The following is a 12,500-nucleotide window of genomic DNA, read 5'->3' on the forward strand; positions in this document are numbered from 1 at the left end:
TCCTTCTCCTTTCATTTTGTGTGTGCGTGCGTGCGTGCGTGCGTCTGTATGATTGTGACTTTTATTTGTTTATTTTTGTGTTCATACAATTCATTACTGGACGAGGTCGATTTCTGTCACCCATTCATAATGAATCTAATGTATTTTAACTGCATTTAGTTAGAAAATATAATAAATATGATAATTTTAAATTTATTAAATTTATAAATTTAAAATATAATAAAGCAGTTGCATTAATTGATGTTGACCGTCAATTCAGTTAATTACAAGGCTTTGTTAAAGGGGCGCATGGACATGAGAGAATGATGTTATAATTGCAGCGGCGGATATTCGTGCGTGTATTTTAAAGAAGTGGGAAGGAACAGAGAAAGTGACAGCGTAATTTACGTGGCGAGTAAATACCGCAGACTTGAGAATGTAGGGTTCTTATTATTGTTGTCATTGCTGTCTTTCTTTTTTCTCTCTTTCTTTTTTCTCTCTTTCTCTTTCTCTTTCATTCTCTCTCTCTCTCTCCCTCTCTCTCTCTCTCCCTCTCCCTCTCTCTCTCTCTCTCTCTCTCTCTCTCTCTCTCTCTCTCTCTCTCTCTCTCTCTCTCTCTCTCTCTCTCTCTCTCCCTCTCCCTCCCTCCCTCCCTCCCTCCTCCCTCCCTCCCTCCCTCCCTCCCTCCCTCCTCTCTCTCTCTCTCTCTCTCTCTCTCTCTCTCTCTCTCTCTCTCTCTCCTCTCTCTCTCTCTCCTCTCTCTCTCTCTCTCTCTCTCTCTCTCTCTCTCTCTCTCTCTCTCTCTCTCTCTCTCTCTCTCTCTCTCTCTCTCTCTCTCTCTCTCTCTCTCTCTCTCTCTCTCTCCTCCCTTCCTCTCTCTCCCTCCTTCTTCTCTCCTCCTCCTTCCTCCCTCCCTCTCTCTCCCTCTCCCTCCCTTCCTAACCCTCCCTCTCCCTTATTCCCTTTGCAAAGCGTGGTTTCGCCAGGGTCGTGTTGGCACCCTTTTTATGGCACTCGTTTGAAGTGGACTACTGCGCATGAAAGACACTCGGAGTCTGATGCAAAGAGGACATGTATCTTTCACTTTTTTTTTACACTCTTTCACTCGCTCTTTCTCTCATTCACTCACTTGTTTACGTAGTCGTTGACTCGCTCATTCATTTACTCGTTTGTTCATTCATTAACCGGCTTGTTCGTTTATTTTTTTTGTTCGTTCACTCATTCATTCACATGTTCACTCACATGTTTATTTATTTGCTTACTCTTCTCTCACTCTTTATCTCAGTTACTCACTCACGCTCATTAACTCGTTCGCCCAATCACTCACTTACTCACTCGTTCACTCACTCACTTGCTCACTCGTTCACTCACTCACTCACTCACTTGCTCACTTGCTCACTCGTTCACTCACTCACTCACTCATTCACTCACTCACTCATTCACTCACTAACTCACTCACTCACACACTCGTTCACTTACACTCTCACTCACTCACACTCTCCCTCATTCACTCACTCACCCATTCACTCACTTACTCACTCACTCACTCACTCACACCCTCCCTCATCTCGTTCATCACGAAGCCGCCACCATGTCTCGCTGAACGTTCTTTGATTGCCTTTGTCTGGAAGTGGAAATTTATGACCCAGGAGAGAGTATGAGAAATTGGAGAGAGGGAGGAAGGAAGGAAGGAAAGGGAGGGAAGGAAGGAATGGGAGGGAAGGGGGAAGGAGGGGAGGGAGGGAAGGGGAAAGGGAAGGGAGGGAGGGAAGGGGAAAGGGAAGGGAGGGAGGGAGGGAGGGATGGGAGGGAAAGAAGGGAAGAGAGGGAAGGAAGGAAGAGAGGGAGGGAAAGAAGGGAGGGAGGGAGGGAAGGAAGGAAGGAAGAGAGGGAGAGAGGGAGGAAGGGATGGGAGGGAAAGAAGGGATGGGAGGGAGGGAAAGAAGGGATGGAGGGAGGGAAAGAAGGGATGGGAGGAAGGAAGAGAAGGGAAGGGAGGAAGGAAGGAAGAGAGGGAGGGAGGAAGGAGGAAGGAAGGAAGAGAGGGAGGGAGGAAAGAGAAATGGAGGGAGGAAAGAAGGAAGGAAGAAAGGGAGGGAGGGAGGAAGGAAGAAAGAGAGTGAGTGAGGGTGGGAAGGGATGGAGGAAGGAAGAGAGGGAAAGAAAGAAAGAAGGGAAGGGAGGGAAGAAGGAAAGAAGAGAGGGAGGGAAGAAGGAAAGAAGAGAGGAGGGAAAGAAGGGAAGGGAAGGGAGGGAGGTAGAAGGGAAGAGAGGGAGGAAGGAAGGAAGGAAGAGAGGGAGGGAGGAAGGAAGGAAGAAAAGGAGGGAGAGAGGAAGAGATGGAAGGAAGGAAGGGAAGGAAGGAAGGAAGGAATAGAGGGAGGGAGAAGGAGGAAGGGGAATGGAGGGAGAAGAAGAGAGCGAGAGAGAGGAAGGGGGGTTAGGAGAAGGGGAAAGAGAGGGAGGGAGGTAGGAGTAGGGGAGAAAGAGAGAGGAGCAGAGTGGGAATGAGAAGAAGGGAGAGAAAAGAGAGGAGAGGAGTGGAGTGGGAATGGGAGGAAGAGATAGGTAGAGGAAGAAGGGCAAGAAAGAGAAAGGGAGGGAGGGAGAGAGAGAAGAGGAAGAGAAAGGGATGGAGAGAGAAAAGAGGAAAAGGGAGGAAAAAAGGGTAGAAAGAGAAGATACGTAGAATGAACAAAGTCAAAAAAAGAATCCACAGCATAAGGAACACTCAGAAGAGAAACTGAAACGAGAAACGAAAGTTTTAAGAGGAAAAAAAGTCGAGGTTGGAAGAGCGAAGAAGAGAATGGAAAAAAGTGGAAAATGGAAGAAAAAGGAAAATAGAAGAAAATGAGAGACGTGGAAAAAAAAGTGGAAAAGAAAAAAGTGGAAAATGGAAAATGAAAAAAGTGGAAAATGGAAAAAAAATGGAAAAGAAAAAAGTGGAAAATGGAAAATGAAAAAAGTGGAAAATGGAAAAAAATGGGAAAGAAAAAAGTGGAAAATGGAAGATGGAAAAAATGAGAAACGGATCTTGGGAGATGGTTAACTTCTTCGCAAGTGTTCAAGTGCAATTAACAAACCGTCAGTTCGTGTGAAAGAGAGTGGAAGGAGAGAGAGAGAGAGAGAGAGAGAGAGAGAGAGAGAGAGAGAGAGAGAGAGAGAGAGAGAGAGAGAGAGAGAGAGATAATCCGTTTTTTTCTCTTCTTTTTTTTTTTTTTGCTTCTTTCTTTTTCTGTTTTCATTTTTTCTCTATTTTCCTTCTTTTATTTCACCTTTTCCTTCTTTACATTTACTTATTTTTCTTATCTATCTTTTTCCTCTAGTCATATTCTCCTCTTCCCTTTTCTTATTCCTCCTCCTCCTCCTCTTCATATTCCTATCATTTTCTTTTTTTTCTCTTTCTCATGGATATTCATAGTAAGATAAGAAATCATCGTTATTATACCTTCATAATCCCCTCTTTCTCCCTGCCTCCCTCCCTCCCTCTCTCTCTCTCTCTCTCTCTCTCTCTCTCTCTCTCTCTCTCTCTCTCTCTCTCTCTCCCTCCCTCCCTCTCTCTCTCTCTCTCACTCTCTCTCTCTCTCTCTCTCTCCCTCTCTCACTCTCTCACTCTCTCACTCTCACTCTTACTCTCACTCTCACTCTCTCCCTCCCTCCCTCCCCTTCTCTCTCTCTCTCTCTCTCTCTCTCTCTCCCTCTCTCTCTCTCTCTCTCTCTCTCCCTCTCCCTCTCTCTCCCTCTCCCTCTCCCTCTCCCTCTCCCTCACCCCCCTCTCTCTCTCTCTCTCTCTCTCTCTCTCTCTCTGTCTCTGTCTCTCCCTCCCTCTCCCTCTCTCCCTCCCTCTCCCTCTCCCTCTCCCTCTCCCTCCCTCCCCTCCCTCCCTCCCTCCCTCTTTCTCCCTCCCTCTCTCTCTCTTTTCCCCTTCTTACCATGCATCCATCCCTCCTCCCTCCCTCCTTCCCTCCTTCCCTTCCTTCGTCCCACACACACACATCGTATTTCCTACGATTTTTCTATTTCCTCTTCATCTCCCGCCTTCCCCTCCCCTCCCTCCCTAACACCTCCCCGTGTGTCTGGGACTTACAGTCTTGGTTGACCTAATATCCGTTCGTCATCGGGGCGAGAAGCCGGTGTTTCGGCTTTAATCGTTCGTTTTATTGGATTTTGTTTCGAGATCAATTTTCTTTTTTTTTTTGTTCTTTTATTTATGTATGCATTTGTTTGTTTGTTTGTTTTTGTGATATTCTTTTATTTATGTATGCATTTTTTTTTTTTTTTTTTTTGGTATTTTTGTGTATTTGTATTTTCTTATTTTGTTTATTTCTTTATTTCTGCATAGGTAGATTCTTTTTCGGATATATTTATTAGAATGAGTGGTTTATATTTAATTGGTATTTTTCCCCATATGTTATTTACATCAGAGAGAATATATTTGGCATGTATTTTTGGCTGCCATTTGAATCTTTTCAACAGCCACAACAATATTCTGCATTGTCATCAATTTTCGAGTATTTTCCCACTCGCTGCCGAATCACAATTCCATTTTTCATTGTTAAAGTTTAATAAATTTCATTTTCTTTTGATATCCCCCCTCCAGTTTTTTTTTTTTTTTTTTTTTTTTTTGTAATACATTCAAATAAATTCCGTGTCTGTTTGTAGGCGTGGGTAGTAAGCGAGAAAATGTTCACCGTATAATATAGATTTTTTCGAATTGCACACATTTTTACAATGTCACCCCCCCCCCTAAGAACTATTTTAATCCTGCAGCATTTTATTTTTTGTTTTTCATTGTACATATTCCTATAAATTCTCTTCTCTCTTGGCGTGTGGGCAGTAATCGAGAAATTATATAGACTTTTATCAAATTGTAAACATTTCTGTGAATTCTTTATCTCGCTTTCTGTAGCCTTCCTCTTCAAGACTATTTCAAGCTTACATTTCCTATAATCCTTTATCTCTTCACAGGCTCCATCCAGGAAAACATTTTTATCAAATTGTACAAATTCCATTTATTTTCTTTTTCAACATCCCCCCCCCCCACCAAGAACTATTTAAATCCCACAGCGTTTTTCCCTCATTGTACACCTCCCTCTAAATCCTCCTTCTCTTCGCAGGCGTGGGCAGTAATCGAGAAAATGTTCCCCATATGATAAACATTTTAATCAAATTGTACAAATTCCATTTAATTCCTCTTTACACCCCCCCCCCCCAAAAAAAAAAAAAAAAAAAAAAAAAAAAAAAAAAAAAAACTTTAAATCCCACACCGTATTTCCCCTCATTGTACACCTCCCTATAAACCCTCCTTCTCTTCGCAGGCGTGGGCTCCATCGAGGAAATGTTCCCCATTTGATAAACATTTTTATCAAATTGTACAAATTCCATTTAATTCCTCTTTACACCCCCCCCCCCAAAAAAAAAAAAAGAAAACAAAAAAACCTATTTAAATCCCACACCGTATTTCCCCTCATTGTACACCTCCCTATAAATCCTCCTTCTCTTCGCAGGCGTGGGCAGTAATCGAGAAAATGTTCCGCATATGATAAACATTTTTATCAAATTGTACAAATTCCATTTAATTCCTCTTTACACCCCCCCCAAAAAAAAAAAAAAAAAAAAAAAAAAACTTTAAATCCCACACCGTTTTCCCCTCATTGTACACCTTATAAATCCTTCTCTTCGCAGGCGTGGGCAGTAATCGAGAAAATGTTCCCCATATGATAAACATTTTTATCAAATTGTACAAATTCCATTTAATTCCTCGTTCCACCCCCCCCCAAAAAAAAAAAAAAAAAAAAAACTATTTAAATCCCACAGCGTTTTCCCCTCATTGTACACCTCCCTATAAATCCTCCTTCTCTTCGCAGGCTTGGGCTGCATCGAGGAAATGTTCCCCATATGATAAACATTTTTATCAAATTGTACAAATTCCAATTAATTCCTCGTTTCACCCCCCCCCCCCCCAAAAAAAAAAAAAACAAAAAAAAACTTTAAATCCCACACCGTTTCCCCCTCATTGTACACCTCCCTATAAATCCTCCTTCTCTTCGCAGGCGTGGGCAGTAATCGAGAAAATGGTCACCAGAGCGGATCTATGCGTCGCTCCTTCTCGAAGTCAGCCTCTGACCTGCTCAATCGATCGAGAACGGGATCAGGGGAGAGGTAGGGGGGACTGACTGTTTTTTTATTGTCTTTTTATTGTTTAATGTTGTTGTTCTGTATTTCCGTAGTTTCCGTGTATATATATCAACCGATCGAGAACGGGATCAGGGGAGAGGTAGGGGGGACTGACTTATTGTTTTTTGGCTGTTATCCGTAGTCTGTTTTTTTTTATTGTCTTTATTATTGTTTAATGTTGTGGTTCTGTATTTCCGTAGTTTATATATATATATATATATATATATATATATATATATATATATATATATATATATATATATATATATATATATATGTAGTATTAGTGTACTTTGTGGTTTTGGTTGAATGTGTCTTTATTCGTTTTTTTCATTTTATATATATATATAATCTGTCTATATGTACTTATCTATGTATCTATATACACATCTCTCTCTCTCTCTCTCTCTCTCTCTCTCTCTCTCTCTCTCTCTCTCTCTCTCTCTCTCTCTCTCTCTCTCTCTCTCTCTCGCTCTCTCTCTCTCTGTCTCTCTCTCTCTCTCCTCTCTCTCTCTCTCTCTCTCCTCTCCTCTTTCTCTCTCTCTCTCTCTCTCTCTCTCTCTCTCTCTCTCTCTCTCTCTCTCTCTCCTTCTAGAGTCGTGAGGGAAACGATTTAAGCATTATTGGATTTCTGACTTTTCATTTACCTTTTTTTCAATATTCGTTGCACTTCAGTCGAGTATTTTGTGTTGCATCACGCCAACGAATGAAATGTGATCATGTCGAATAGCATTTTAATTGCAGGATATTTGCAGCCGCTGGTACTGCAATTTCTGAATATTTTTGCATCTTTTTTTTGTTGTATGTTTAGATTTACTTTTTTCATATTTAGATGTTCTATATGTTCTTTTTGTCGTATGTCTAAATTTACTTTTTCTCACACACACACACACACACACACACACACACACACACACACACACACACACACACACACACACACACACACACACACACACACACACACACACAGATATATATATGTGTGTGCGTGAGTGTGTGTGTGTGTGTGTGTGTGTGATTTCTTCTTCTGGTAACCTCGTCTCTCCGTTTTCTGTGGTTTTATGTTTTTGTTTGGTGTTGCTTAATTCAAGTTGTTGTTATATGTTCAGGTATTAACTTTCCTTCCAGCTCCATTTTCATGTTTCATATTCTTATCTTCTTATCCCAATTTCTTTCTTTTCTTCCTTATTTGACTTCCTCCCCTCCTCCCCTTCCTCCTTCACTGCCATCCTCTTCCTCTCTTTTTCCCCTTCATCATCATCATCTCCTCTTCCTGCCTTTTCTCCCTTTCATCCTCCCTTTTTATCCCCTTCCTCCTCCTTCTCCCTTTTCACCCTCTTCCTCCTCCTTCCTTTTCATCCCCTTCCTCCTCCTTCTCCTCTCCCTTTCCTCCTTCTCTCCTTCCTCTTCCCCTTCCTTTTCCTCCTCCTATTTTTCTCTTTCCTTCTACCTTTCTTTCTCCCGTCTCGCTTTCTTCTTTCTATTTTCTTCTACTTCTTTCTTCCTTCATTTCTCTCCCTCTTTCGCATACCTTATAGTTCCACTTTGTCTTTTCCTTCGTGCCAATTCTTATTGTATGTATATTTTTTTGTTGGCTTTATTGTCATTTTATTTTTGTTTTCTCATTTTATTGTAGTCTCACTTTGGTCTTCTTATTTTTTATTGTCTTTATCATATTTTGTTTTTTTCTGTTTTATTTTTTTCTTGTATTTGAAGTGCATGTATGAATTTAATCTGATGTTTGCGTCTCAATTTAAGGGTGAAGTCCTAACCAGTGATTATTATTATTTTATTATTATTCTTTATTTAATTTTGTCAGGAACGCGGAATGAAAGCGGGAATTACGCCGTTAATGATCTGTCAATTTAAATCAAATTCTGCGTAGACCCAAAATGAAATAAGAAAAAACGGCAAATACTAATTTATCGATTTCATCTATAATATGAGTACAACGTATTTAGAAAAAAATAAATGAAATGAAATAAGATAAAAAAAAAAAACTTTAATATTGGCATTCTTCAAAATGAAATAAGAAAAAAATATATTTTTGTCATTCTTCAACCGAATAAAACCGATGTGGAGAGAGTATTTCGTTCGGATCCGTGGCAGCAGGTGTTTCCGCTCGTCCGGATGCGTCGCTCGCTGCACTGGAAGTCTCGTTTTGTGTTCGGATCCGCTCGACCGGGATGCGTTTTCTGTTTTCTGTTTTCTCTTCCGTTTTCTGTGGAGGGAACTTCGGATTTTTCTTTTATGTACAGATGGGAAGCTAGAGAATTTATATATATATATATATATATATATATATATATATATATATATATATATATATATATATATATATATATATAAACACGCACACATACATAGACACATGCGCATGCACAGGCGCGCGCGGGCACATGCCCGCACACATACACGCACACACACACGCTCACACACACACACACACACACACACACACACACACACACACACACACACACACACACACACACACACACACACACACACACACACACACACACACACACACACACAAACACACACACACACACACATGTATACACACACACACACACGCATACACACACACACACGAATACACACACACGCACGCACGCATACATTCATACACATTCACAGGCACACCATAAACATTATCGTTATTATTTTTGTCCTTTTTGCTGTGACCTATTTTATTGATTTTCTTGTTTGTTGATATCATTATCATTATTATTGGTATAGCTATTGTTCTTGTTATTTTCAAAAGTGACAATAATCATAATAATGATATTGTTCTTATTGTGATTGTTGAACAATTGTGATTGTTATCATTCTTATTTTCATTATGATTGTTTTTATTATTGCTGGGTACTTATTTAGACCTTGGATGGTGGTGGTGGTGTTATTGTTATTATAGTAATAATGCTAATAATAATAATTGTTATAATTATTGTTAGTATTATTATTGCTATAATGATGATGATAATGATAATTATTATTATTAGCATTGTTGTTGTTACTGTTATTGTTATTATCTTATTATTGCTATTGTCCTGGTTATTTTTATTTACGGTCATTATTGTCATTGTTTATTATCGTTATCAGTATTACAATCATTACCATCATTATAATTGTTATTATCATCGTCACTGAAATAGTTATCATCACAATCAATATATCACCGTGATTGTTAGCATCATATAGTTTAAGATTATTTCCTTAATAAGTGTAATATCATTTTCGAAAAGTAGGTTGCCATCGTATTGGTATCTCGAAAAAAAAAAGAAAAAAAAGATTGGTATCTCGAAAAAAAAGGGAAAAAATGATTGGTATTTCGAAAAAATGGGGGAAAAAATTGGTATCTCGAAAAAAATGGAAAAGAAATGATTGGTATCTCGAAAAAAAGATTGGTACCTCGAAAAAAGGGAAAAAATGATTGGTATCTCGAAGAAATATATATATTGGTACCGTAAAAATAATTGGTATCTCGAAAAAAAGATGGTATCGAAAAGAAAGAAAAAAAGTGATTGGTGTCTCGAAAAAGGAAAAAAAATGATTGATATCTCGAAAAAAATGGTATCTTGAAAAAAAGATTGGTATAAAAAAAAAATAAAAGAAATATTGGTATCTCGAAAAAAAGTTTGGTATTTCGAAAAAAAGAAAAAAAATGATTGGTATCTCGGAAAAAAAATCCCGTATTGGCCATCTCTGGGAAAATGGCGCCTGGAGATAGAGGAATAGATACGAAGAAAGATATACAATGTCTCTTTCTTCCTTTCTTCTTCCTTGTTTTATTCTTTTCTGTTTTCTTTTTTTTCTTGTATTTTTTTCTTGTTTTTTTCTTCAATATTGTTTTGTTTTGTTTTTCTCGTTTTCTTTTTATTTTCTCGCTTCTCCTTTTCTATTGTTTTATTATTTTCTTGTTTTCTTTTGTTTTTTTATTCTCTTCTCTTTTACTCTCTGCTCATTCCTTGTTTTCTTTTGATTTATTATCTCCTTGCTTCTTGTTCTCTTTCATTCTAGTATCACCTCTCCTCTTCTCCTTTTTTAAATCTTTGTTTGATTCTGTTCTATACACGTTTATCTGTCTCTCTCTCTCTTTCTCTCTCTTTGTCTCTCTCTTTCTCTCTCTTTCTCTCACTCTCTCTCTCTCTCACTCTCTCTTTCTCTCACTCTTTCTCTCTTTCTCTCACTCTCTCTCTCTTCCTCTCACTCTCTCTCTCTTCATCTCACTCTCTCTCTCTTCATCTCTCTCACTCTCTCTTCATCTCTCTCACTCTCTCTCTCTCTTTCTCTCTCTCTCTCTCTCTCTCTCTCTCTCTCTCTCTCTCTCTTTCTCTCTCTCTCTCTCTCTTGCTCTCACTCTCTCTCTCTCTCTCTTTCTCTCACTCTCTTTTTCTCTCACTCTCTCTTTCTCTCACTCTCTCTTTCTCTCTCTCTTTTTTCCCCTTTTTTCTTTTCTTTTCCAAATTCCTCCTTATCCGCACCTTTTCCCCCACGCTTCCTCCCTTTTCTTTTCTTGTTTAGTTATTCCTAATTTCCTGCCTCTTTTTTCCCATTCTGGTTCTTCCTCTATTCCTTTATTCCAACCTTTATTCTTTCCCTTTCCCTCTCTGCATCCTCTTTACCCACTTTGTGTTTCCCTTCCTTCCTCTGCTTTCCGGCTCTTCTTCCTGTTACTCCTCCATCATCTTTCCATGTCTTCCCGTCTCCTCTCTTTCGTCCTGCTTCTCCTTCGTTTCTCGTCCTCTTGTTCCTTTCTCTTCCTTCCTATTCCTCCTTCTGTCGTCGTCCTTTCTCCTATGTGCTTTCTGCCTATATATCAGTCAGTCTATCTGTTTATTTCTCCTTCTTCCTCTCCCTCTCCTGCTCATTATCATCCCTCTCATCCTTCACCAATATCCCCCTCTCTCCCTCCCTCCCCTTCCTATCTCTCCCTCTCCCCTTCTCTCTCTCTCCCTATCCCCTTCCCTCTCTCTCCCTATCCCCTTCCCTCTCTCTCCCTATCCCCTTCCCTCTCTCTCCCTATCCCCTTCCCTCTCTCTCCCTCTCCCCTTCCCTCTCTCTCCCTATCCCCTTCCCTCTCTCTCCCTCCCCCGTTCCTTCTCTCTCCCTCTCCCCTTCCCTCTCTCTCCGTATCCCCTTCCCTCTCTTTCCCTCTCCCCGTCCCTCTCTCTCCCTATCCCCCTCCGTCTCTCTCCCTACCCCCCCCCCCTACATCCTCTACGATCGCCCTCCCCCCATTCATCGCACCGAGTGGGGGAGGGGAGGGGGGGGTGTAAGATCAAACGCCAACAAGCTAGGACAACAAAGGTCAAAGGTCACCCCTCCCGGAAACCCAGGTTGAATGTCAGGTCATGCCTTGCCCTCTGGATTAAGCTCCGGGTTTACTGCTCCAGGTAAACAACCTCGGAAGGACACATTTACAACGTCCGAGCTGTTATGCCGGTTGTAAAAGGAGTGTGAAGGGCGTGGGTATGTTGGGGAGGGGGATGTGTGTGTGTGTGGGGGGGGGTCTCGTGTGTGTGTGTGTGTGTGTGTGTGAGGTGGGGAAGGGGTCTCATGTGTGTGTGTGGGGGGGGGGGGGGTCTCGTGTGTGGGTGTGTGTGTTCGTGTGCGCGTCTGTGTGCATGTATGCGTATGTGGGTGTCTCGTGTGTGTGTGTCGCATAAACATATTAGACTTGACAGGTTATTTAGGGAAGTCGGCAGTCTTACTCTTACTGTGTACTTGTTCGTTTATATGTTCGTATGCGTGTGTCTGTGTCTGTATGCATATATACGCGTGTCTATTTTTTGCTGATATTATTTTATTCATATAGGTTATAAGTATGCGCATGCCATTATGCGTGTGTTTATATGGTATTCGTTTATATGGTATTATACAGTATTTATATTTATTTATACGGTATTTATGTTTATTTGTATGGTATTAGTTTGTGTTTACATGGTATTAGGTTATTAGTGTGTGGTATTAATTTATATGGTATTATACAGTATTTATATTTATTTATATGGTTTTATATCTATATGGTATTTATATTCATTTATATGGTATTAGTTTGTATTTACATGGTATTAAATTATTAGTTTATATGGTATTAGTTTGTATTTATATGGTATCAGTGTGTTTATATGGTATTAGTTTACAGGGTATTTTTTTTTGTTTTTATGGTATTAGTTTATTAATTTATATGGTGTGTTCATATGGTATTAGTTTATTAATTTATATGGTGTGTTCATATGGTATTAGTTTATATGGCATTAGTTTGTGTTCATATGGTATGAGTTTATTAGTTTATATGGATTACTTTATCAGTTTATTCCTACATGTAAATT

At 39.9% G+C, this 12,500-nt stretch overlaps 1 protein-coding gene across 1 annotated transcript in view; it reads left to right on the forward strand.

Moving 5' to 3' along the window:
- Positions 1 to 12,500, forward strand: part of LOC113824985 (multiple C2 and transmembrane domain-containing protein) — a 99,995-nt gene that overhangs the window by 29,508 nt on the left and 57,987 nt on the right. The window contains exon 2 of the mRNA XM_070123218.1: positions 6,033 to 6,141. Within this exon, the coding sequence (XP_069979319.1) occupies positions 6,033 to 6,141 (109 nt within the window). The remainder of the gene's footprint in view (positions 1 to 6,032; positions 6,142 to 12,500) is intronic.

This window comes from Penaeus vannamei, chromosome 6 (assembly GCF_042767895.1).
Source record: "Penaeus vannamei isolate JL-2024 chromosome 6, ASM4276789v1, whole genome shotgun sequence".
Classification (NCBI taxonomy): domain Eukaryota; kingdom Metazoa; phylum Arthropoda; class Malacostraca; order Decapoda; family Penaeidae; genus Penaeus; species Penaeus vannamei.